The sequence below is a fragment of the Trichosurus vulpecula genome, chromosome 7, assembly GCF_011100635.1.
Source record: "Trichosurus vulpecula isolate mTriVul1 chromosome 7, mTriVul1.pri, whole genome shotgun sequence".
Taxonomy (NCBI): Eukaryota; Metazoa; Chordata; class Mammalia; order Diprotodontia; family Phalangeridae; genus Trichosurus; species Trichosurus vulpecula.
The window spans coordinates 1,825,917-1,851,817 of NC_050579.1; the positions used below are offsets into that span (position 1 = coordinate 1,825,917).

General features: G+C 46.0%; 1 protein-coding gene across 1 annotated transcript in view; it reads right to left on the reverse strand.

The window, feature by feature from the left end:
• Nucleotides 1–25,315, reverse strand: part of RBM44 (RNA binding motif protein 44) — a 30,927-nt gene extending 5,612 nt beyond the window's left edge. The window contains exons 1-11 of the mRNA XM_036766752.1: nt 25,180–25,315; nt 13,445–15,090; nt 13,172–13,230; nt 11,882–12,058; nt 10,641–10,827; nt 10,514–10,536; nt 10,251–10,341; nt 5,191–5,305; nt 4,435–4,563; nt 2,215–2,300; nt 2,017–2,090 (exon numbers count right to left, since the gene is read on the reverse strand). Coding sequence (XP_036622647.1) covers nt 2,017–2,090; nt 2,215–2,300; nt 4,435–4,563; nt 5,191–5,305; nt 10,251–10,341; nt 10,514–10,536; nt 10,641–10,827; nt 11,882–12,058; nt 13,172–13,230; nt 13,445–15,090; nt 25,180–25,315 — 2,723 coding nt within the window. The remainder of the gene's footprint in view (nt 1–2,016; nt 2,091–2,214; nt 2,301–4,434; nt 4,564–5,190; nt 5,306–10,250; nt 10,342–10,513; nt 10,537–10,640; nt 10,828–11,881; nt 12,059–13,171; nt 13,231–13,444; nt 15,091–25,179) is intronic.
• Between the last annotated feature and the right edge of the window lie 586 nt (nt 25,316–25,901).

Here is a 25,901-nt window from a genome sequence, read left to right on the forward strand (position 1 = left end):
ATAAAGACTTGTTTAAAATGAACAATTTTGGAACATTTGTGTACTGACTAAGAATTGGTTACAAGTTAAAGCTCTATTCTCATGAACTCTGTGCTTGGGAGGGCGCTGCCCTGGCTGCCTGACACTGTTCACCTCTACTTGCCCACTTACGTGCCCAACAGTTAGAGCTTGCAGACGCAACTGAGAGCCTGTGAGTCCACCCAGTGATTTTGAAAAGAAGAGGGTATCAAGGCTCACTGTGAGCCAAACCCTGACAGGGCAGAGGAGCCCCTGACCCTGACCAGCTCACCACAGCTGTTAGCACAGGCTTAACAATGGGCAGAAGACAGCATTTTACACAGAATCACAGGGTCCTGAATCAGAGATGAGAGGAAACTCAGGGGCGTCTACTCCAATCCCAGTTCTGACCACCCAAAAGTCAGCTGGGCAGAGACCTGGGCTGGGGAACTGTGAAGTACCCAGTGTGTGAAGAGGCTGCAATGCTTTGAGATCCAGGCCCCAAGGAAACCACAGTCAGAGGGGAGGGAGGCAGGAAGGGAGTGAAAAGGAAAACAAAGTGGGGCAGGGAAATTAAAATAGACCCACGAAGTAGGTGCAGGGCCCATGGAATGCGGAGCCATAGAGAGGCAGGGCTGTGCCACCTCCTACCGGACATCTGTCTGTAGCTACGAACCAGCCTCCACTCAGGAGAGACAAGGCACATGGGCCTTCAAAGGAGAGGGAATGCATTTGGGGCTCAGACCCCAAACAGGTGGGGGGTTGGGGGGCTGAGATGGGTGGCTGTTAGTGCAGGCTCTTCAACAGCCTGAAGCGAGGCCTGAGGGCATCCAGGGGGACTTGCAGTGGACTCTGGTCAAGGTTCAAGTCCGGACTGTTCTGCTAATCAGCTGGAAAACCACTTTTGGGAGCTGCTGCCACCTTTTAGAAGTAGCCAGCAACCTTCACCTGCTCTCCACGAGCTTGGTTTAATACTCTGATACCTTCTATTGGAAAAGAATCTGCTTCCTTTGTCACTCTTTGTATTTTACGCTTAAAGAACATGATTCTCAGAAGGCATCTGTAGGCTTCCTCAGGGGTCCAGGACAAAAAAAAGGGGAGACATCCCTGCCTTAGAGCCTCAGTGTTCTCCTGATCATACTGTTGGTGGGGCATCCGCCATCCAGTGCATAGACACATCTGGCCTGAGATGGTAAACACAATCCTTGCCTAATTAGCTCATTATGGTTACAAAGTTCAAACTCCTGCCAGGCCTCACCCAGATGAATTCACACCAGCTAGTAACTATAACAGCCTGAAGGTGATTACTCCAGGTTCTGTTCCCTGTTTCTTGGGCCACCTTGGGAAAGCCACTGCCCCTCTGTCTACCTCCAGAAGAGGGAGACCAGATCGTCGCTGAGAGGCCTTGCAGCTCTCAATCTATGGTCTAGGATCTCAATTAATTAAATACACGTGGCGAAGGCATCTAAAGATTTCTAACCGGCTGGGCCACAACTGCCTGGAAGGCCTTCTGTAATGGGACTCCATTTCCCCCTCATCCCTTCTATGCATTTCACATTCCAGAGAGTTGCTCCTTCAATGCCACCTTTGCCCGCCCACGCTGGCAGCTTCCAGAAGGCACTTCCCATTGCCCTCTGCCTGCTAGGACCAGCTCAGGTACCACCTTGGCTGTGAAACTCTGCTCACAGGGAGTGAGGTCCCCCTGCTTAGATCTTCCTAAAGGGACCTCGTCTCTCCCTTGGCCCCTTTGATCCCTGGGGGTACATGGTGGCTGCATACCAGGTCCATCACACCACAGTCGACAGCTTCATGAGTTGTTCTGATGGCTGCCCTTCTGGGCACATGGTCCCTTATTAGCTTCACCCTACCCAGGGTCACCTACCCAATTTGGGGATCAAGGCCGCAAGGCTGTACTGAAGGACACAAGAGCTGATTCTAGTCTGACTAAACTTAATTTCAACATTACAAAGAAAAATGATTCCGTGTCAATGGAAGACTTCATACTGAACACATGTTTACCTGTAGTTATGAGAAGAAGTGCAAATGGAAACTTCAGAAACTTGATACTTCTGGAAATGAGACATCAGGTCAGTCTAAAAGGAAAAGGACACAGGACAGTTTATTAAAGCCCCCAGCCCCTTTCTAACAAACCCAAGCGCAGCAACTCCCAAAGGACTCGGGGTGACAATCTCCAGAGGCAGCCCGGGGTCTCCCTACCTCGGACACTGAAGGACACAAGCTACCGACGTGAATGAGATAGCTTTTGTTTGGTTCCTTCCGGGAAGGTTCCCCAATCTTCTTCTCTGTGTGAGGAAAAACCAAGACAATTATTTAAGTCTGACAAGCTTTCTGAAGTTTACAAAGTTTACAAATCTTAACATTTCATGCCCAAAAGTACAGGTTGCCAGTGACCTCAATGGGCCCTTGTCTTAGAGGTGCCGGGAGATGGGCTGCCCAGCCCAAGCCCTGCTGGGGAGTTAACGTGAACCCAAGGCCTTGGCCAGAGCAGCAAAGGTCAGTAGACATGGCCGCTGCCTGCAGGCCAGAGACTGACCACATGTTCACATCAGCTACGTGGTCCTGCATTGTGGCTGATTTTGTGAAACATTTTCCAGAGACATTTTCTCTCCTTCTCGGGGGTTTTGTGGGTGCACCCTGCATACAAACCCTGACTCCCAGCCCAGGCCTGCTACTTCTGCTCCTGTTTTATTCAGAAAGGCACAGAAGCCACAATCTCGAAGGACTAATGATGAAGCATGCCCCCACCTCCAGAGAAAGAACTGATACTGTCTGAATACAGACTGAAGTGGGCTATTCTTCACTTTCTTTCTTCCATCCTTGTTCTTTTCTTTGAGCCTTCTTGTACAAAATGACTAATATGGAAATATTTTACACGAGTGCACATGCATAACCTGTATCGGATTGCTCACCATCTCAGGGAGGGAAGAAGGGAAGGAGGAATAGAATTTGGAACTCAAACCATTTTTTAAAAAGTTTAAAACCGATCTAACATGTTGTGTTGGTAAGCAAAATGCGCTCTTAGCACTCAGTGCAACCAAGTGCCCTTGAAGAGTTTGGCTTTTGTTTCCTTTGAGTAATTTAGTGTATTTCATTGAGTCTTACTAGGTGCTAAGCCCCAGGCCCAAACCCCTATTAGGTGCTAAACCTATGTGTACGTGAAGCTCCCAGGGTACTAAGGGGAGGTGCTAACTCAAGAGTCAATCGCAGGAGCCTCAGTTCTGGTCATTCAGATGACGTTTGATGACGTCTGAAACGGTACAAGAAGAGATGACAGAGCTATTTGTGCCAGGCTCTCACTCTTGGTGGTGTGGAGACTCCAGGCAGCTGTAGCTAAGAGCCCTCTAGCTCCTAAACCCGGATATTGGGACTTTGTTAAATTCTGGTAACTATGAATTGGGATTTGAATCAGACAAGGTCTGTCTGTTGATGTTTGTAATTTGTTTGTATTTTGCTCTGAAGTTCAGGGTGCTGGCTTTTTCCCCTGAACTAATTGAGTGATATTTGTATGCTGGATTAAAATAAGCTTGTTAACCCCTTAACACTGCTTTCCTTACTAAAGCAGATCAAAAGAACCTGGGCTTTTGAAGTGTGTTGGTAGCGTGCTTGTTGTTGGGCTTGTGTTGGTCTTTCACCCCCACAACAGCTGCTAGCCAGGTTGTTGAAACACATGTGAATGAGGAAAAAAAATAAAATATATTTTTAAAAAATGCATGTGAGCAAAGATAGAGTAAACCTCAGCCTTGACATTAAGCCCTCTGTTCATGCAAAGGGCCTGAAGGGTCCTCGCTAAAGGCCACCTCACTAGATAATGGTAACCAAAGCCCTTTCCAGTCATCAAGGGCAGGAGCCACGGGTGGCCTAATCTCCTGACCTGTGTCATGGAGAATGTCCTCTATACAAAGGAAGGTCCCACTTGGGGCCAAGGAGGATCCTGGAGCCCCAGCACATGGCTCAGGACCACTCAAGAAAGCTTAGCTTTACCCGGTAACACGCCAGGCAGGCCGCTGGCTGCACTGATCAGCATACACATCCTCAACACTCTTAGAAGGAGGACACTAGGTGTCTGCTGTAGCAGCCTGCTTCAGAATCCACCAACCTCAAAGGATCAAAATCTGTAGCTGGTCCAAGAGATGGTGGAGACCCGCACAAGGAGGCTTTAGCGAGGCCTCATGGGCAAATATGGACATTGAGCAGCTGCCTCTTTCCCTAGTGGGTAAGGAGGGGGCAGGGCCAGGACCCAGCAAGAGGGAGGAATTATAAACTTATCACCTGGGGGTGGCCCTGCTGTCTGAGGGGACCTGGTGGGAAGCCCAGGGATGAATATCCACATGCAAATGTCCTTCTTTGAGCCCCTCTGCCCCCAGCCTAATAAAAGCCACAGTCCAGTTTCTTGATCAAGAAGCCAGGAAGACTCACCCGGGATGAATTCAGGGCTCTTCTTGTCTTGCTCTGTCTGACTTTTTGGGATTTCTGAGCAGTCAATTCCCATAAGGTTTTCTTCAGCATCAAACCAGGCTTCACTGATTTCCTGACATTTTGTGTAGTCTAGAAAATCAAAAGTACCCAGTGACCCCTCCTAGGCTGCGGCCATCCGTGTGGCTGTTCTGCTGGGCACAGGCAGTATAGGGAAGCTAATCTCAGTTTGGCTCTAAAAACACCTCTTCTCAAATCCCAAGAGCCAGGCGTGTTCTTCTTCACAAGTTCATGAATTGCTGTGTGCCCCCAAAATTGTTTCTAACACGTCCTATAAGTCACATTTAAGAAAATGACAGAAAGGTAGGATGGCTCATTCTGCAGCTGAAAACTGCTGAGTAATGATGAGAACTTGCCTGGGGAGAGGGAGGAACAGAACAGAAGCGCAGACGTATTTGGGGGAGGGAAGGCAACAAGCACCTACTAAGTGCCTATCATGGGCTAGGTGCTTCACAAAAGTCTCTCGCCAGACCCTCGCAACAGCCCTGGTCGGGGACGGGGCTATCATTGTTCTTATGGGACAGTTGAAGAAACTAATGCAAAGAGAGGTCAGGGGACTGGCCCAGGGTCACAGAGCTAGGGATGGTCTCAGGCCCAGCTGGCCCAGGCCGAGCACCACCAGTTGCCAGTACAGACAAGGGGGGTGAATTAGAACAGTGACCCCACCCCCACCCCTCATCCCCTGGTAATCACACAGACCTTCATCATCGAGTTTCAGGTTTCTGATGCCGACATTCAGATCCCGGGTCTTCCTGCTTTCATTCTTAGGGGCTATGTCTTGTTTGGGATGACAATTCTCATATGCATGAGCAGTCTAAGGAGGAATTGGGTAATGTGATTCACTAGGGGCCATTTTGATTAAAACATACACAAATTAAGTGCCACCCCCCCAAGTTACCAATCTGTGACAGACATTTACCAGCAGCTCGTTAGCTCCCAGCTGCAGATGGATCCAGTCAAGGCCCCTGACCTCCCCCACTCCCCTCCTCATGGGCCAAAAAGCAGATACCACCTGGGCATCCCCCTCATGGGTCACTCATCCCCCAATGGGCCAGTGCTGGGCAGCTAGAGCTTCCAAAGCAGCGGCTCCCTTTCAAGAGCGCACCCCGCCAAGATCAGCCCTTTCCTTCCCACCCCCAACTGTACAACATTGTCTTCCGAAATTCTAGTCAAGTGCACTCCTCGAGTGTGAGCGTGTTACAGCAATTGGGGCTACCTTGGTCCCAAACCAGACCGACTGTAGCCTTCATGCAGGCAGGTACAGCTGCATCTGAACTTTGTATTTTCCCTAGTGCCTGGCACAGGGTCCTGCACGAAGGAGGCCTGGAATGTTTTCTTTGCATGAATGTTTTCAATTCCGTGCCTTAGCAGAGGGAACCAAGGTGGGGGTGGGGTGGGGTGGCGAGAAGCACAAGGCTCTCCCTCAGAGCAAGGACCTGCCTCTGGTCCTGCCCTGGAGGGGCCTTCCTGCCCAAAGAGCTGCTTATATTCCTGATATGCCAGTCCTACCAAAACCTCAAACACAACACGGCCAACATGGAAGTCCTTTTCTTGATCCCTCGGACCTCCCAGCTTCTGGCGAGGGTCCATCCTTCCCCTGCCCCTACACGCAGGCAGGAGCCACATCTCAGAGAAGCCCCTTCCATACTATCTCCATCAGGCAGGCCGGGTCTCCTTTCTATGTCTCCCACCAGACCTCTGCCTCCCACTCAGACTAAAGCCAATAGCCCCCTCTGTAAAGGGTCTCCCTGACAAGGTTCTCTTTGTCTCCAGACGATGATCAGAACAAGTTTCCAAAGGCACAGGCTGGTGGTCTCTGAGACCTCTGGGTTTCCTGTGAAGCCCCTCCCATGTGCTAGGTAAAACAGGATGCTATTTCCTCAATGCTGCCTGGGCAGACCTTCCCCCCCAGTCCACCTGGGGCAAGAATACTCCCTCCTCACCCTCCTCTTCTTAGACTCTTCTCCACGGCTGAGAGCAGGGCTCACCCCCAACCCCACGGGGAAGCCTTCCTCGATTCCCTGCGTCCTTCTAATTGTACATCTAAAACCATGTGGTTTAGAAGTCCCCTCAGTAGTACCTGAAGGGTCCAGCATTGGGTGACCTGAGATGTCTGATATTTGGTTCCCCCAACACCTTAAACTAAAGCAAGAGATTGAAAGGCAAAGACCCAATGCAGGAGCTGGAGGCCTGGGGTGGGGGTGGGAGTCATCTTTCCATGTCTAGAATCCCATTCTACCCACCTCAGAGAGCTGTTAGGGGAAACCAGTATTGTGGATTGTGAACCATCCTGCAAAAGTGCACGATTACAATCAATGCACGAGGGACTTGCCTGTGCTCTCCTCCCAATACCCTTTACAATTCCTCTAAACAAATTCTAAAGCCCAAGACAACCTGGAAGGTTGGCAGGAAAGGTCTGTCATACCTGGGTGAGAGTGGAACCCAGTCCAGCACACGCCATGCCACGCCAACACAGCCCTGGCCCCCCAAAACAAGAGCAGACCTTGGGAGTGGCTGAATCAGCCTTGGTGGCAGCTGCTGCTGGTGCTTTCAGCCCACACGCTGCAAAGCGGTTGAACAACAGGTCAGAAGGAGATTACAGGGGCCTACGTGCTGGCACCGGGGGCAGGTCTCTGCTGCTTTGCCCATACCTGGAACTGGGTCACAGTCCCAGGGTGAGGAGGAGTGCTAGCACACCAGAGCCTTCAGCCACAAAAGAGTGCTTGTGGTCGCTCATAGACCATAGCAAGGGCCAGCTCAGATCATACCATCTTGGAAGGTTCCTATAAGTATCTCTGAAAACAGTTGCACAAAATCCCTGAAGCTTGGGACAATGCGCCCTCCGCCCTGGAAGCAGAGCCCTATCTTAACAGAGAGTTAAAAAGTCAAGTAACAGGCAGGGAAAATGAACAAACGACAGAAAAAAAAAACAGTTACTATGGTGACAAGGAAGATCAAAAGACACACTCAGAAGAAAACGAAGTCAAAGCTCCTACATCCAAAGCTTCCAAGAAAAATATGAACTGGTTGCAGGCCACTGAAGAACTCAAAAAGGATTATGAAAATCAAGTTAAGAGAGGTAGAGGAAAAATTGGGAAGAGAAATGAGAGTGAGGCAAAAAAATCATGAAAAAGGAGTCAACAGTTCAGTAAATGAGACACAAAAAATACTGAAGAAAATAACACCTTAAAAAACAGGCCAGACCAAATGGTAAAAAAAACAAAACAGGTCCAGAAAGCCAATGATGAGAAGAATGCCTTAAAAAGCAGAATTGGCCAAACGGAAAAGGAGGTACAAAAGCTCACTGAAGAAAATAATTCCTTAAAAATTAGAATGGAGCAAATGGAAGTTAATCACTTTATGAGAAATCAAGAAACAATAAAACAAAACCAAAAGAATGAAAAAATGAGACAATGTGAAATATCTCATTGGAAATAGACCTGTAAAATAGATCCAGGAGAGATAATAGAAAATTTATTGGACTAACTGAAAGCCATGATCAAAAACAGAGCCTAGACATCATCTTTCATAAAATTATCAAGGAAAATTGCCCTGATAATCTAGAACCAGAAGGCTAAATTGAAATTGAAATAATCCACCAATCACCTCCTGAAAGAGATCCCAAAATGAAAACTAGCCAAATTCCAGAGCTCCCAGGTCAAGGAGAAAATATTGCAAGCATTCAGAAAGAAACAATTCAAGTATTGTGGAGCCACAGCCAGGATAACACAAGATTTAGCTGCTTCTATGTTAAAGGAGTGGAAGGCTTGGAATATGATATTCCAGAGGGCAAAGGAGCTAGAATTATAAGAATCACCTATCCGGCAAAACTGAGTATAATCCTTCAGGGGAAAAAAGGGACATTCAGTGCAACATATGACTTTCAAGCATTACTGATAAAAAGACCAGAGCTGAATACAAAGTATGACTTTCAAATACAAGACTCAAGAGAAGCATAAAAAGGGAAACAGGAAAGGGAAGTTGTAAGAGACTCAACTAAGTTTAAACTGTTTCCATCCCTACATGAGAAGATGGTATTTGTAACTCATAAGACCCTTCTCATTACTAGGGCAGGTAGAATGATCATAGACAGACAGAGGGCACAGGTGTGAGTTAATTATGAAGGGATGATACTTAAAAAAAATTAAGGGGTGAGAGAGGAATATATTGGGAGACAGAGAAAGGGAGAGGTAAGGTGGGATAAATTATCTCACATAAAAGAGGCAAGAAAAAGCTTTTACAGTGGAGGGGAAAAAAGGGGGAGGTGAGGGGGAGTGAATGAACCTTACTTTCATCAGATTCGGCTCAAACAGGGAATAACAAATTCAACTGAGTATAGAAATCTATCTTACCCTACAGGAAAGTAGGAGGGGAAGGAGATAAGAGAAGGGAGGGGGTGGTGGTGACAGAAGGGAGGGCTGACTGGGCTAGGGGTAGTCCTAAGCAAAATACTTTTGAGGAGGGACAGGGTGAAAGGAGAGAGAGAATAGAATGGGGGGGGAATTGAATGGAGGGAAATACACTTAGCAATAGTAACTGTGGGAAAATTTTGAGGCAAGTTTCTCTAATAAAGGCCTCACTTCTCAAACATAGAGAACTGAGTCAAATTTATAAAAATGAGAGCCATTCCCCAATTGATAAATGATCAAAAGATGTGATCAGTTTTCAGATGAAGTAACCAAAGCGATCTAGAGCCACATGGAAAAGTACTCTAACTCACTATTGATAAGAGAACTGCAAATTAAAACAATTCCAAGGTACTTTACCTCTTACCTATTAGATTGGCTAACAAGGGCAGAAAAGGTAAATGACAAATATTGGAGAGAACATAGGAAATAGGACACTTTAATGCATTGTCGATGGAACTGTGAACTGAAATTCAACCATTCTGTAGAGCAATTAGGACTGTGGCCAAAGCGCTATAAAACCAGGCGTACCCTTTGACCTAGCAATATCACCACCAGGTCTGTATCTGTATCCCAAGAGATAAAAACCAAAAAGGAAAAGCACTGATAGATACAAAAATGTTTATAGCAGCTCTTTTCTGGGGGTAAAAAATCAGAAGTTGAGGGGATGCCTGTCAAATAGGGAAGGGCTGAACAAGCTGTGGGATGTGATAATGATGGAATACTGCTGTCCTATAAAAAATGATGCGCAGGATGCTCTCAGAAAAACCTGGAAAGACTTGCATGAGCTGAAGCAAAATGAAATGTACTGTGTACAACAAACAGCAAATATCCTAAGATTCTCAGCTGTGAATGACTTAGCTATTCTCAGCAATGCAGTGATCCAAGAAAACTCAGGACTTATCACAAAAAAAATGCTATCCATCCCGAGAAAGAACTGATAGTATCCGAATACAGATTGAAGCAGACTTTTTTAAAACTTTATTTTTCTTGAGGTTTTTTGTCTATGTTTTCTTTCCCAACATGACTATTATGAATATGTTTTCCATGACTACACGCGTATAACTTAAAAAAAAATAATAATGAATTCTCACCTCAGGGCCAGACAGGTATCACCGGGATGTGTTTGAGTTGGGGAAACAACCTAGGATTTATTTCTTACTTTACACCCGAAGAAACTGAGGCCTGAAGGGAGAAGGGACTTGCTCGGGCCACAAAGAAGTAGCTGCTTGACTGCATCGGGGTCTGTCATATGGCCAAGGCAGGAAGGACTGTACTTGGTGACACTGTGCATCACATAAAGAACCACAAATTCCCACTGGGGAGGGACTTGAATTCCTTCCCCAACCTCACCTGAGAAAGGGTCCTTTTCAGGTTGGTAGCACTGGGGTCAGCGTTATTTGCACCAGGAACATTGATGAGGGCTGAGTTTGGTCCTGAAAGGCTGGAATGAAAGGCACCCAGATCACTCTAGTGCACAAAGAGGACACATCAGAATAAAGATAACATTTCTGAGTAAGACCCAGATGTAGAGCACACACAGGGAAAAACAAGTATAATGTTTATTGTCAGAGCTTGCTGATGCTTATCTGAATTAGGAAAAAAACATAACTTACATATGACAGTCTTCTTTCATTAGCTGGAGAGAGAGCAAGAGAGTGAGAGGGAAGGAGAAATCCATTAAAACATGAATATTTTCTGCAGAAAATGTAAAAAAAAACCTCTCATTACTCAAACACATACCTTGGAAGGAATAAAAGTGGAAAAGAAAGATGACAACTTGGACTCCACAGACAGGGGAGGCAATTCATCCAGTGGCACTCCCTTTATTATTTTTTCTCTCATACTCAAATACTTAAATTTCAGATCTCCAAAAACAGACAGTAATGTAGATCCCAATTCTGTTTTAGCAAAATCACTTGCAAAATTCCTGTTAAGCAGTAAAAATTAAGTTAAGTACATACCTCTTACACCTTGGGCTTTATACACACATGCTTATTATTACTGCTGAGAGAAATAATTATCTCTTTCAATAGCCAATTACTGAATTAGGACTAAGGTTTCCCCCCTTTTATTTCCTCCTTCCCTGTAGGCTATTCAGTCAGCCTTTGAAGGGCAGGACTGACAAAAGAGATGAAATCTTGGGCAGATGCACCCCACTGGGAAAATTTAGATCTGATCAAAAGGTAAAGAGATTCCAGTCTGGTAAAACCCAGTCCATTCACTGTGTTTTAGTCCACCAGGTATGGTGGACCAGAGGTGGCCCCCCTGTTGTCTAGGCTTCCCTAGGCAGGGGTAGTGTGAACAGATGCATTTCTTTGTCCAAGACTAAGTGATCATACCACCCCACCCCCCATCTCGTTAGAATAATCCCACCTGTCATTATAATATTCGTTCTCTCATTATTTGTTGATTTCCACCCTCAGGAAAACCCACTCTTCCAAGGGCATATAAGTGTTAAGTGGGCTCCATAAGGGTTCTTTGGCATTTGAGAGTGCCATTGACCCCTTTTTACTAATTATCCACTAGCATAATTAATAAAATTATTAATTACCCAGAAACTACATCTCTCCAACTTTTTACATGTCACAAATGGACAGGCTGATTTCTATTAGGATTAAAAAAGGTTTTCATAAGAATGATGAAGTGACTAACATTATGACCTTTCTAGGGCCACCACTTGAGAAGCTGGAGGATGAGGCAACCCGCTCCCAACAGGAGTCCTTGAGGGAGCTGGCAATGATGATTTCATTCCCCTCACCCAAGAGGAGCAGGCATTTAAAGGCACACTTACTTGCCCTGGGACCAGTCACCGTGCCCAGCCTTGCACAATTCATATGGTACTCCATCCCTTCCAAGCATAACAAAACATTTTTAAACATCAGACTAAGATTCATGACTATTAATTTGTAATATGCAAACAGATGATTTTTTTTCTAAAGTGCTTCAGATAGAAAATATTTTAAAAAGCAATCAATACAAGCCTGGTAAAGCTTTCCTTTTCTTCCATTACAAGTCTGTAAATTTTCCAACAATGCTGATGACACATCTCATAATGGGCTTTTAAAAGCAGCAACTCTGCCTTCATGGCTCTCTGCAATGTTTTCTGACAACACTGGGATGAAAAATTCTTCTCTGCTTCTTTAGAAGGTTGCAATTGACTTGAAAACAAAGTAGGAACAAGTTAAAACTCAGTGAATCCACTTAACATTAAGAGCAAGTTGTTTTCTAGATTTTCATCTTAAATCCTTTTCTACAGGTGATTAAGAAGTTGCACTCACAACATTCTAGAAAGTAACTTGTGATTTAAAGATAATTTTGTATTTATAAAAATAAAGAAAACATCTTAATAAATCACACTTTTTCTAAGGCATTATTATAGTAAGGGTGTCTCATTTACTTGCTGGCGCTGGAGAAAGCAGAAGAGGTAGCTTCTGTCTATGTATCAGGACAGAGACAGAATCTAGGCTATTTGTATGTGAACGCATTTTTTCAAAGTAATGAAAGGATGATTGCTGTTACTGTAAAAATTACAATTACAACCCTGAAAAATCAAGGTGCTGAATTCACCTATTAGATGGAAGATGGTGACAGTATAGTTTAGACAGAGAACCCAACAATTTTCTGTCTAAGAGAAACACACAACATATAGATGCCCATGCCAGTGAACAGGGAAGGGCTAAAATGCAATATACCTCAGATGCAAGTAAAAACAAATGAATCAGAAGTTGTGACCACGTTTTCAGATGAGATAACAAAAATAAATGCCCTCAAGGAAGACAGAGACATTATGCTTAAAAGTACCAGAGATGGTGAGATGTTTTGTGTGTGCATGCAGATATGCATACATGTGCATCTACACACATGCACGGCCAAATAGAATGGCAGCTGAGCAGTTAAAGGAAAAGCAGTGGGGGGGGGGGGTTGGCCAAGGGAAGGAGTGGGGCAGACCAGGTGATAGAAGAGAAGGCAGGGCCTTCAGGGGAGACTGCAGAGCAACCATAGAGACATTAAAAATGTCTACTGCCTTGCACATATTAGGTGCCTCATAAATTTTAAATCTGATTTTTGGGAAGACACTATGTAGGCTTCTGTCCAGGGCTGTTTGGACATGTCTAAAAAGTACGGCTGGAAACATAACTTCTTAAGGCTCCTTTGGCCATTTCATTCTATTAAAATGATGTCAGCTAGACAGACACAATCTAATTCTGACTCTGCATATGCTTGTCATTCACAATTGATTGCAAAAGCATCATATAAATCATATGACGTACCTCTCAGGGTTTTTCTGTAAGTCTTTGACATCAAATTTATTTTTCAATTCCAAGCAATCCTGAAAACATTTTGATAAATAATTAGAAACTTTCAACAATGGAAATCAAAATGCCACACAAGCAGATTACCAGGAACTCCCTATTTGTATATAAATGTAGACACTTAAGTGCTTTTTCATTCAATTCTATCATTCAAAATTTTCATGAAGTAGTGAGGGGAGGAATCCAGGTAGGCTTTATAGGAGATAAAAACAAAAAAAAGTTTGATGTTACCTTAATTAATAAATTGTCATTAGCTTTTGAATTCTCAACTGGAAAAGACATTTCCAGACCTTTGGGAAAAGTCCCTTGTAAGCGACCCTCTTCCTCTGCCCATTCCTGCAGACAGGACCAGTCTGTGTTGCAGGCGACGCTTCTTGGCTTCTCATCCGGCCACTCGTTGGGCCGCGTTTTGTTCATCATGGTTATTTCTGTATTGCTTGACCTGGAGGCCACCGAATACCTTGCACTCGTTGCCCTGCTTGTGGTGAAACAGGCCCTAAAATCGGAGCTGGCATCAACTGTCTGGTTAACTGTAACAAGACGGTCTCGGGCTGCACCCACCGAATGCTTAGGATACTTGGATTCCACATTGATAAGGTGTGTTTTGTTCATGATGCCACTGCTGTCGGCTTTTGTAGGGCTATTCTCTTCTATCAAATGACTCTCTTCGGCTGAAACCTTTGGCATAGTCATGGGAAAATCTAAACCTGGCTTGGTGGTGCTCTGGATGAATTTATAACATGACTGATCATAGGCAGAAATATGTGATTCATCAAAAATAAAAGTTGTAGAACTCTGAAAACATTTGCTGGGCTGCTGTGATACCCCTGAAGCTCTTTCCAGGAATGCACTACTAGGGTGTTCCATACTCAGAATGTTTTCCTCACAGACATCTTTCTCTTCAGTCATCCGAGACTTCCTTTTGTCAGGATAAACACCAGCTTTTAGTGTCTTCTGAGGTTTCTCTGGACTGCTTAATAACTGAGAAGTCTGAGTGCAGGCAGCGTCCTGCTCTTCTGCAGCACCGCTCATCTGTACAATGCCATCAAATAAACTCTGGTTTGTGAAACTAGTCTCTTGTTCTTGGCACCTCCAGTACTTCTGACCATGACACTTGGTTAGAGATAGGTAATCATGAAGCTCGGGCACCTTGGCCATATCTTCTTCTTGTGTACGAATGTGAGTTGATTCATAGGAGAAAAAGGTACCACCTTCCAACTTCTTCACATGATTCTCTCCCAGAACATTAGCACATTTAATTTCATAATCTGAATTTCCCAACTCGACGACTTCTGAATTAGGAGTACATAGTGTCTTTATCTGGTCAAAATCTAAGTGGTAACCAGAGTAATCCTGCTCTTCAGCACTGTGGTAGTCCTGCTGTGAATCTTCATCTAGATCGTGCTTCTGAGTATCACTACCAGTAATCTCCTTGTAATCACCATCTACATTTCTGCAGGTATCTCCCAAAACACTAGAATCTTTGTTTTGGTCTTTCAATATATCAAAAAATAGCTCTTCTTTTTGCATTTCGAGATCTGCCTCTGAACTTAGATATGTAAAATGTTCTTTCAATTTAGAATCTGAGTCTGAGATATTGATGGAATAGGTATCACTCAGGAGAGCATAGTCAACTATGCCTGAGAGCTCACTTGACTGATGGGGAGCCCTCCCAAGAGAGGCCGGCGGGCTCCCTGAGGACAGCTTGGATGTCTCTCCTTTGTCCAAGAGGCTCATGTCGTCTTTATCCATCTGCTCCAATAGCAAGAAGTTGCAGTGATCACGAGAAATAGTCAAAAGACTTTCACCACTGACGTTTTCATCATAATAACGAGGGGCCAGGAAGAAATGTTTTCTCTTGGGGCTTGATGGCTCGTCTGAAAGCAAAAGAAGCACAGAGTAAAAATGTGCCTTTCGACAAGATTCTCCCCCAACAGGCAGGCTCTGGACACCATTGGTTGTGTGTTTTCTATGTCTGGCCTCAATCTGCATCTCTTTAATGCCAACCCACCATTCTCAAATCTGCCCTCTGGAGCCACATGAAACAGGGTTGATCCCTCTCCTACAAGGGGGCCCTTTGGGTGCCTGAAACCATCTCTTAGGCTCCAGCCTTGGCCCCTTATGGACCGCCCGCCCCAAGCTTTCTCTTCCCCAGTTATTTCTGTAGCCCATCCCCTACCCTCCCCAACTCAAAACTCACATAATCAAAGAAAAAAAGGGAGCTGTGGAGGGTGCCATTCCATTACCAGACCTCAGCCTATATTATAAAGTCATAGTTGTCCAGACTATCTGGTACTAGGTTAACAACAGGATGGCAGATCTGCATTTATGCTTTTTACCACCTCGCTTCCAATGACTTTCTCAGCAGATTAATCCTGAGTCTCCTTCACCTACACTCTGGGCCTTTCTGCTGCTCCTCACATGGGATGGTGCATCTCTATCTAGGCCAGGCCAGAAGACATTCCCTCCTCACTCCCAACTTTCAGAATCCATCATTTCTCTCAAACCTGATGCTACTTTTGGCATTCAGTCTTTCCCTACTCCCCCAACCACATGATGTGACCTACATTGATTCTGTCTATCCTCAAGGATGGACAGGCTGCTTCCCCCAATAGAATGTAAACTATTTTTGTCTCTGTATCTGCTGCATTCAGCACAGTGCTTGGCTTAGAGCAGCAGTACTTACAAAATGCTTAGACAAGGAAGACTCAGGATCCAATGAACCTGAGAACCCAGTATTTGATAACAGGGTAAGAAAAACGAAGAGCAGTCCTGCAGAAAGTAGGTTAAGACCAGCTTCTTATTTGATATACCACAATAAAAATTGAATGAAACTAAACATAAAAGGTCATTTAAAAAAAAAACCTGGAAAATGGAAAGATACCTTTCAAAACTATGGCATCAGCAAAACTTTTTTTAAAGACATAAAAAAATCACTAAACAGTAGTATGTAATGCTTAGAAAGAATGAACACTCATACCAATAATCACAGAAATACTTATTTTCATTTTATCACATCTTAAGTCAAAACTAACTTTGGGGGGAGGATTCTGGGAAGACGGTAGAGCCATTCCAAGCTCTCCAGATTTCCCCCACAAACAAGACCAAAACAGCACTTCAGAGCAAACATAAAGCAGCAAAAATATATAAGAGTTGGGGCAGAACAGTGGTGCTCCAGGGACAACCAGAGGGCATCTGAGATTTGGTCCCTGTGAAGTGTAAACACCTCCAGGCTAGTTCTGCTGAAACAGCAAGCTGCAAGCCCTAGAACGCTGGGTTGGGAGGTATATTGGGGATCCTTGAAGAGTTTGGCCTTTTGTTTCCTTTGATTTAGTGTCTTTGATTGAGTCTTACTAGGTGCTAAGCCCCAGGCCCAAACCCCTATCTATTAGGTGCTAAGCACTATGTGGGGGTGAATTGGTAACTTAGGTGGGGCTCCAGGTGGCGCCAATGAAGGGAGGTGCTAACACCAGAGCCAACCAAAGGAGCCTAAGATCTGGTTGCTCAGATGACATTTGATGAAGTCTAAAACTGTATAAAAAAGAGAAGACAGAGCTATTTTGTTTAGGGCTCTCACTCTTGGTGGCACGATTATGTGGAGACTCCAGGCAGCTGTAGCTATAGAGCCCTCCAGCTCATAAACCCAGATGTTGGGACTTTGTTAAACTCTGGTAACTATGCATTGGGATTTGAATCAGACAAGGTCTGTTTATGTTTGTAATTTGTTTGCATTTTCTTTGAAGTTCAGGGTGCTGGCTTTTTCCCCTGAACTAAGCTGATGATACTTGTATGCCGGATTAAAGTAAGCTTGTTAACCCCTTAACATTGCTTTCCTTAGTAAAGCAGATCAAAAGAACTTGGGCTTGCAGCATTCTGTGAGCTGGTTGTTCTTGGTTTTACACCCCCATAGCAGCTGCTAGCCTGATTGTTGAAACAGGAGGTAACCTCAGCCACAGGACTTTTCACCTCCTGGACAGTGTGGAGAGTCTGGAGTTTGAGTGAGGGGAAGCTTGAGGGAACCTCTGCTGATAAGGAATGCCAGACTCAGCTGTGCTACTGAAACACAGCCCTGTGTGAGAAGGAATCAGCATATGGCCTGGTGAGTGCAAAAGCTGTGGGACAGGAATGCTACTGGCTATGGGCACTCACGGGAGGGTAGAGTTCTTGGTTTTGGTTCCAGGCCAGAGGGGAGAACTGAAGAAGGATCTGAGGCCAGAGACATCATCCCCCATACCCCAGAACCAGAGGTGATTACAATAATAAGCTGCTACAAATTAAAAAAAGAGTGAGCAGGCAAAGGAGAAAGAATCCAACTATAGAAAGTTACTATGGGAATAGAGAAGACTAGGGTTCATCTCCAGAGGAGGATATTGAAGCAAAAAACCCCTTTCCTACTGAGTCAAATTTATAATACAAGTCATTCCTCAATTGATAAATGGTCAAAGGCTACGAACAGACAGTTTTCAGATGAAGAAGCTAAAGCTATCTATAGTCATATAAAAATGCTCTAAATTACTATTAGATAAATGCAAATAAAAACAACTCCGAGATACCACCTCACCCCTATCAGATTGGCTAATGACAAAAAAGGAAAACGATGGTTTTGTTGTCCGTTGTTCTGGAGGAAGACCAAAATGACATCAGTATGTTGGGGTCAGGGTACAGCACATCCGACTGTGGCTGATCAGACTAGATCAGACAAATCTGAGCTTGGAAAGCTATACCGCAGGTTGGGCACAAATAGTTCGTGTGAATATTTGGGGGTGGATTCTCTAAATTGGTGCATCTTGCATTTCTTTTGAGCCACTTCAATTCTGCTTTGCTCATAGCGCACCTTCTCTGATGTGGATATGCCATGCTGGGCGGTCCTACGCCAGTGTCTCCCATGTCACACAATCAATTCCAAAGTTCTTAAGAGAGATCTTGAGAGTATCCTTGTATCACTTCTGACCACCATGTGTGAGTTCTCCATAAAATAAGTCTTTTTGGCAAGAGTACGTTTCGCATTCGAACAATGCTTGGTAGTTGAGCTTGAGAAAGGACCTCAATGTCTCGTATCTTATCCTGCCAGGGTGATCTTCATAATCTTCCCAAAACAATTCAAGCGGAAGCGATTCAGTTTCCTGGCATGGCATTGGTAGACCGTCCAAGTTTCACAGGCATAATAGCAATGAGGTCAGCACAGCAGCTCTGTAGACCTTCAGTTTGGTAAGCAGCCTAATACCGCTTCTCTCCCATACTTTCCTTTGGAGCTTCCCACTGAGCTAGCTCTGGCAATTCATACGCATTATCGATGTCTACATGCCTAGAAAGCATACTGCTAAGGGAGGGGAACTTAGCCACAGCATTCAAAACTTCTCCATTTGCTGTAGCTGGTGGTGGCTGACGGAGCACCTATGTTTTCTTGGTGTTGTTAGGCCAAAATTAGCACAAGCAGCCGAGAAACGAGCCATACTTTGTTGCATCTCAGCTTCAGAAGTTGCATTGAGTGCACAATCACCTGCAGACACAAAAGCAGGCACCAGCACTCCCTCCACTTTGGTCTCGGCTTGTAGCCTTTTCAAGTTGAAGAGTTTCCCATCAGTGCAGTAGCTAACCTCGATGCCACGTTCATCCTCATTGAAGGCATTCGACATGACTGAAAACATCATGCTAAAAAGCATGGGAGCAAGCCCACAGGTTTGTTTCATGAGAGCATCATCCATCATCCAGAACCTGGGCAAGCATGCCACTGTGAAAGTGACGTACAACACTGATGAACTTCTCTGGACAAGCAAATTTTGACACAGGCCCTCAGGACTGACTATATCAAAGTCCTCGGTCAGATTTAAAATGTTGCGTACAGACCTTTGTTCTGCTCTTGAAGATGTGGGAAAATTAGAACAAGAAAGCATTGTTGGTGGAGTTGTGAACTGACGCAACCATTCTGGAGAGCAATTTGGAGCTCAATGCTCAAAGGGCTATAAAACTGTGCATACTCTTTGACCCAGGAATACCACTTCTACGTCTGTATCCCAAAGAGGTCATAAGACCCACCTATACAAAAATATTTACAGCAGCTCTTTATGTGGTGGTAAAGAATTGGAATTTGAGGGGATGCCCATCAAGTGGGGATGGAATACCACTGTATTATAACAAATGATGAGCAGATGGATTTCAGAAAAATTTGGAAAGACTTACATGAACTGATGCCGAATGTAGTGAACAGAACCAGAACATCATACATAGCCACAGCAATACTGTGTGATAATCAACTTTGATAGACTTAGTTCTTCTCAGAAATACAACGATCTAAGACAATTTCAAAAGAGTTCTGATGGAAAATGCTATTCACATCCAGAGAAAGAACTACAGTGTTTGAATGCAGATCAAAACATACTATTTTCTGTCTTTTTTGTTTTTTTTTTTCTTTCTTGTGGCTTTTCACTTTTGTTCTGTTATTTTACAACATGGCTAATGTGGAAATGTTTAAATATGAGACTGTACATGTATAGTCTATATCAGATTGCTTGCCATCTTGGAGAGGGGGAGGTAGAAAAAAATTTGGAATTCAAAATCTTATAAAAGTGAATGTTAAAAACTATCTTCACATTTAATTTGAAAAAATAAAATACTATTAAGTGGGGAAAATTAAAAAGAAATATAAAAAAGCCTCTCTTACCCCCCAAAATAATGTCAAATGGTTACCTGTCCAAAAAGAATTCACAGAACTTTTAAAAAGACTTTAAAAATCAAATGAAGGAAATTGAGGAAAAATTAAAAAAAAAAAAGAACAATTCAAGAAAAATAAGATTATGAAAAGAAACTCAACCAAATGGAAAAGGAGATCCAGAATCTCGAGGAAGAAAGCAACTCCTTGAAAATTAGAATTGGGAAAGAGAAAGCCAGCAAAGTTCTAAGAGACCAAGAAATAATAAAACAAAATATAAAAATGAAAAAAATAGAAGAGAATGTGAAAAATCTCATAAGAAAAACAAGTGATCTGGAGAACAGCTCGAGAAAACATAAGAATAATCAGACTACCTGAAAGCTATGATCAAAAAAAAGAATCTTGATATAATAATACAATAAATAATTAAATTGTCCTGAAGAGGGAGAACAAGAGGGGAAAGTAGAAATAGAAAAAATCTACCAATCACCACCTGGAAGAGATACTATGAGGAAAATGTATTGGAATATCATAGTTAAATTCCAAAACCCCCAGCTCAAGGGAAAAAAAAATTCAAATATGGTGGATCACAATTAGAATCACAGAAGACATAGCAGTGGTGACATAAAAGACCGCAGGTCTTGGAACACCACGTACTGAAAAGCAAAAAAACCAGCGCTGAGGCCGAAAACGTCACGCCCAGCAAAGTTAAGCATAATCCTGAATGAAGAAAAAAAAGGATATTCACTGAATTGCTAGACTTTCAGGATTTTGCTGCAAAAAAACCTGAACTCAACAGAAAATCTGACATACAAGATCCAAGAGAAATATAAGGTACACATCAAAGGCTAATTACAAGGACCTCAACAAAGGCAGACTGTTTACATTTTATACGAGGAAGTGCAAAACCTCTACCTAAGATTGTTACTAGTAACTGGGTAGTTTGAAAGAAAGATTGGAGTAGGCCTGAGTATATGATTCTAAAAAGTAATCATTTAGGAACAGCTGAAAAGAGTAATTATGTTATTTAAATGAAGTGCGAGAGGAAGAGTTGACACAGAGGAATTAGATGGGGAAGGAGGGCTGGTAGTCGTGGAACCCTATTCTCATTGGGAATGGGTTAAATAGGGAACGCATAAGTTACTAGAAGGGTATAAAAGTCTTCTGAATTCAGAAAGAAATAAAAGACTAAGGGGACAAGGTGGGGAGGGGATAAGGGAGGGATTTTTAAGGAGAAGCCTATTCACTTCAGATTTGGGTTAAAGAGAGAATACATACATTTTAGAAAGGAATAAAAGCCTAAATTTATAAAGAAATAAGAGGGTGAGAGAATAGGATGGGGGGGGTATAGAAGGGTGTTTAGATTAATGGGAATGGGAGGATAAGGGAGGGATTTTTGGAGGGGGGTACCTTAAGTAACGGGAGGGCAAGATAATGGTTAAGAAGTACAGGAGTTAGGACGGACAGGAAATAAAAGATACACACAAGACATAAAATAAAAATCAGGAGAATTTATCAGTACAAAAAGCAAGGGTAATAATCATGATCTCAGACAAAGTTAAAGCTAAAACTGGTTTAATCAAAAGAGCAAAATAGTGAAAAACACACTACATGTTAGCTATATTAATCAATGTAGTTTTATTAGACTGTTTAAAGTTGTAACATGGCTGTGGTATAGGAAATGATGAGTTGGTGGACTGAGAAAAATATGAAAAAACTTGGACTTACCAAGGAAGACATTATCCACCCTCAGAGAAACAAGACAAACAAGAACAGTCCGGTCTTACATAGATGCATGTGAATGTGTGTACGTGTAGGATTACAGGAATCTAAGTATATGTATGTAAATGTAAGTGCATGTGTGTATATGTATGTATTTGTGTGTATAAATACATCTGTGTTTAACTGTAGCCTCCTTGGGGGAGAGGGGGGAGGAAGAACAAAGTACAAAGTCCACAGCAGAGAACAATAGAAAATTTACAAGGAAGCAAAGGAAAAATGGACAGCTCTGAACACAACGTGTGGTAGTTATCATATAGGCTTTCTTGGAGTGGAAATTTCTGCTACATATTTTGAATCCTCTCTTACATTCTGCTCCGCACATAGCAAGGTTTTTTTTCTTATTTTGCATTTAAATTTTAGTATTTAAGCTTAAAATAAATTAATAAAGAAAAACTAATTTTATGGGCATCTTTTTATTCATAATTATAATCAAATACAACATTCAAGAATTAGAATGTGTCATAAAAGCCAGTGTTTGGGGAATGTTGTATTTAGAAATTCCTAAGTATAAATATAAAATAAATCTGCCATCCAGACACCTACAGGCTTGCAAATCACAGCACTGGTTTCCAGAAAATAGAGCATTTTCTAAATATTAGCTGCAGAAGCATCCTGGTTCTTACAATTCTAGTTGTAGGCCCCCATACTCTGGTACCTTGAGCACCACAGTAACTACTGAATCCCAGGCTCCATTATGAAGGAAGAGGCTCTTGGGCAGAGTTAAGAGGAGGCTCGGCAGCTACCCACTCTTGCGTAAAATGAATCATTAGTCTGGGCACCCTGTCTAGAGCAGCACGGAATCCATCAATGACCAACAGCTTGCTGAGCATTTCACAGTCACGTCTGAGTCGATCCCTGCCGCTCGGGGAGGCAGGCAGCTCAGAGTGGGCCATCCGGAACTCCTCTGGCAGGGAGGCCAGCAAGGAGGTGAATGCAGTAGGAGATGCTGGACCAGAGGGGCTGCTGCCTCTCCCCACCCCAGCAACCTGAGGCAGGAGGAAAGGAGGCTTTTGGACCCTGAGGTGTGGTTGAGAGGGGCATGGAAAGGCTGAAGTGTGGGGACAGTCGCAGGGGTCAGAAGTACAGGCACGTGCCTGGCAGGGACCCTGGAGCCCAGGGCCAGGTTTAGCTAGGTGCCCAGGCTGGGCTCAGGCACTCCTGGCAAGCACTTGCCCGCTCCTGCAGGAAGAAGCTATGACCAGCCTGTCCTTCAGTGATCTCAGATCACAAGAACAAGCCCAGGACAAGAAGTGCCCAGGCTGGGGGTAAAGATGCTGGGCTAACCCAAGATGGGAACCCTGCCCAATTTAACAGTGAAGCCCCCCCACAGTGAGTGACATGGACTCTTGAGGAGTGTCTGTACAAATTCCCCTGCTGGCTGCTGGGGAAGCCACAGTTGAACTCCTGAGTTCAAACCCAACCTCAAACTCTGCCCAGCTGGGTGACCATGGGCAGGCCATTTCACCTCTGTCTGCCTCGGTTTCTTCAATTCCTTTGTATATTTTTTGTACATATTCTGTATTGACTTCTATCAAACCACCAAGTATTTAAGTACCTACTATGTGCCAAGTGCTGGGGATATGGAGACAAAAGGGAGCCGAAGTGTCAAAGTGTTAGGCAAGGCCTGAGCCGAGTCTTGGGGACCGTCCCAGGCCAGGGGGACGGGACAGCCAGGATCTGGTGCTTGGTCCAGGGGGCAGCAAGTGCTGTGATGGAAGTTCTGAAGGGGCGGTCAGTCTGGGGCCAGGCAGAAGACGTGCCAGCTACGCTTCTCAGACTCTACCTGCCTTTGCGGCTCTGGAGCCTCGGTAAGAACTTGAGGCTTGGGCCTGGAAGCCCAGCTCAGCTCCTCGAGCCGGGAGACCCAATCCCAGAAGCAGAGAGAGCCCGACCAGAAGCCCCTTGGCCTGTCCAACAGAGTCTTTCCTGCTCCTGACCCCTTGCCACCATGGCCAGTGACCAAGAATTTTCTTTTTCAAAGGCCTGGAGCTAAGCTTGGGAGGAGGCAGCCCCAGGGCCACACTGTGGGCACCCCCCCCCAGCTGGACACCCCCAATATCTGCCATCCTCGGGTGCTTTTCTCAAGCCTTTCCACCACCATTTGTGGGTCCAGCTGAGAAGCTCGCCTTCTACTTTGCAGACCATTGGCGAGGTCTATTCTCTCCTCATCGCCAATCACCTGTGGTCCCTTCCTCCGCTCTCATCCTTCTCTCTCTGGGTTTCCAGGACCCTGGCTCTGCTTCTCCTCCTTCTCCGAATCCTCCTCCAGATCAGCCTCTGACCCCGGGCGTCCCCTCAGCTCTTCTTCGGCTGGGGGTCTCATCAACCCCATGGACTTGATGGCCATCTTGGTGCTGACCATTCTCCTTCCTGCCATCTCTCTGCAGTCTCCGAGGTCCAGCCGCCTTTCAGACAGGCAGCTCGCTCTCTTTCTTCCCAAGTCACCCCCCATTACTATGGGGCAGGGGCAACACTCTCCCCCCAGCCCAAGGCCCGTCCTGGCCCTCCCCACCCCCGGGTCTGTGCCTGTGCCCCTCCCGGGGGTGCTTGGCCTGTGGATGGGTCTGTTCCACCCCCCCCCCACCCCTTCCTCTAGACACCGAAGCCGGGCTCAGGAAAGTGCCCTCCGCAGAACCCCATCCCTGGCACTGGCTCGTCCACGCGGCCTCACCTGGACCTGACGCCCCTCCCTGGCTGGCCCCCCCACCTCCTACAGGAAGCCGCCCTCCCTCCACGCCAGCGCCTCTCATCTGTTGGGGGCGCGCGGCGCCTGCTATTAGACCGGGGCCCCTCCCTCCTTCCGCAGCCCCAGCACACAGTAGGTGCTTCATGAGCTTCATGACATAACGGGAGGCCACGCGGTGCGAGGGGAGGGGGCCGGGGGACACCCAGGCCTCATCGCATTTGTCTGGCCCGTTTTTTCTTTTGTTCTCAATGGGGGGACAGGGCGCGGAAGGGAAGAGAGACTCCATCTTCTCTCCCCCGTTCGAGTCCAGGGTCCCACTCCGTAGGCGGCGGGGGGCCGAGCCCACCCCAATCCTGCCCAGACCGAGTTACCTCCAGGAACATCCATGCCTCCCAGTCCGGAGAGAGCTCGGGCCGCGGGATGGGAGCGGAGGCGGCTGAGAGCCCCAGACGGTACCGCACCCTACCTGGGGGGAGGGGCGGCCGTTGGGGGGGGTGGGGCTCCCGAGATGCCCCGAGAGTTCTGAGGGGGCAGCAGTTGGGCGGGCCGGAGCCTGGGGGGCGGCCCTTTAGGGTTACGGCAGAGGTGGGGGCAGCGTCCATCAGTGGGGTGTGTGATACTGGGGGCCTGGGGGGGCATCAGTAACCGGGAGGTTACGTTCGGCAGTGCCGGTTGTTAGAGATTTCGGATGCTGGAGACACCCAGTGGGGGGGGGGGCGATTCACCGCTTCGGGCGGAGGTGGGGGCTCGGGGGGCTGGAGAGAGGAGGGAACGGGCTGCCGGTGCTGGAGGGGGGGGCCTCGCGGGGCACCTCGTCCCCTTCCCCCCCCCCGCCCCCGGGGCACTCACCCGGCACCCACTCCCGGGGAAGCCGCTCCGACACCACCGCGGCCACAGCCTCCCGCCGCCGCCTTCGCCCTGGCTCCTGGCCGCTGGGAAACGTGGGCCGCCGGCCACGCCCCCTAGGCCCGGAGTGAACCTCCATTGGCAGCCAGGAGGGCGCGGCGACCCCGCGATTGGCCGAGGTAAGCGTCAGTCGTCAAGTGGCGGGAACGTCTCGGGCAGCCCGTGCGCAGACGTACGGAGCGTGGCTCCCGCTGAGCCCGCTGTGAGAGCGCAGGCGCAGGCGCAGATGCTGAGCAGCCCGAGGTTTGGGATGGGCTTGTCTGGCCGACTTACACCTGGACTTGGTGAAAACGGCCCTGTCTCCCTCGTGTATGATGCACGACCCAGTTACTGCAGGGCCCTTCCCTCTGGGAGGATGTAAGTTCCTTGAGGGCAGGCGCTCCCTTCGCGCCCCCACCCCCCATGTGTCCCCAGCACTTAATAAAGGGAGGAGCGGGGAGGGGAGAGGCTCAAGTGCGCCGCCTGCAGGATAAGCAGGGTAACGATGCCAGGAAGGAGGAGGAGGGATTTGTGCCCAGAGGGATGTGGATGCACAGGGAACTCTTCAACAGAGAGTTTAAAAAATGTATAGAAGACGAATCCAAGGGTGTAAAATTACTGTTGGGAAAGCTAAAGCTCAGAATGGGCGGAGTGTGTGTGTGTGTACAAAGACAAGAAGGGTGGTT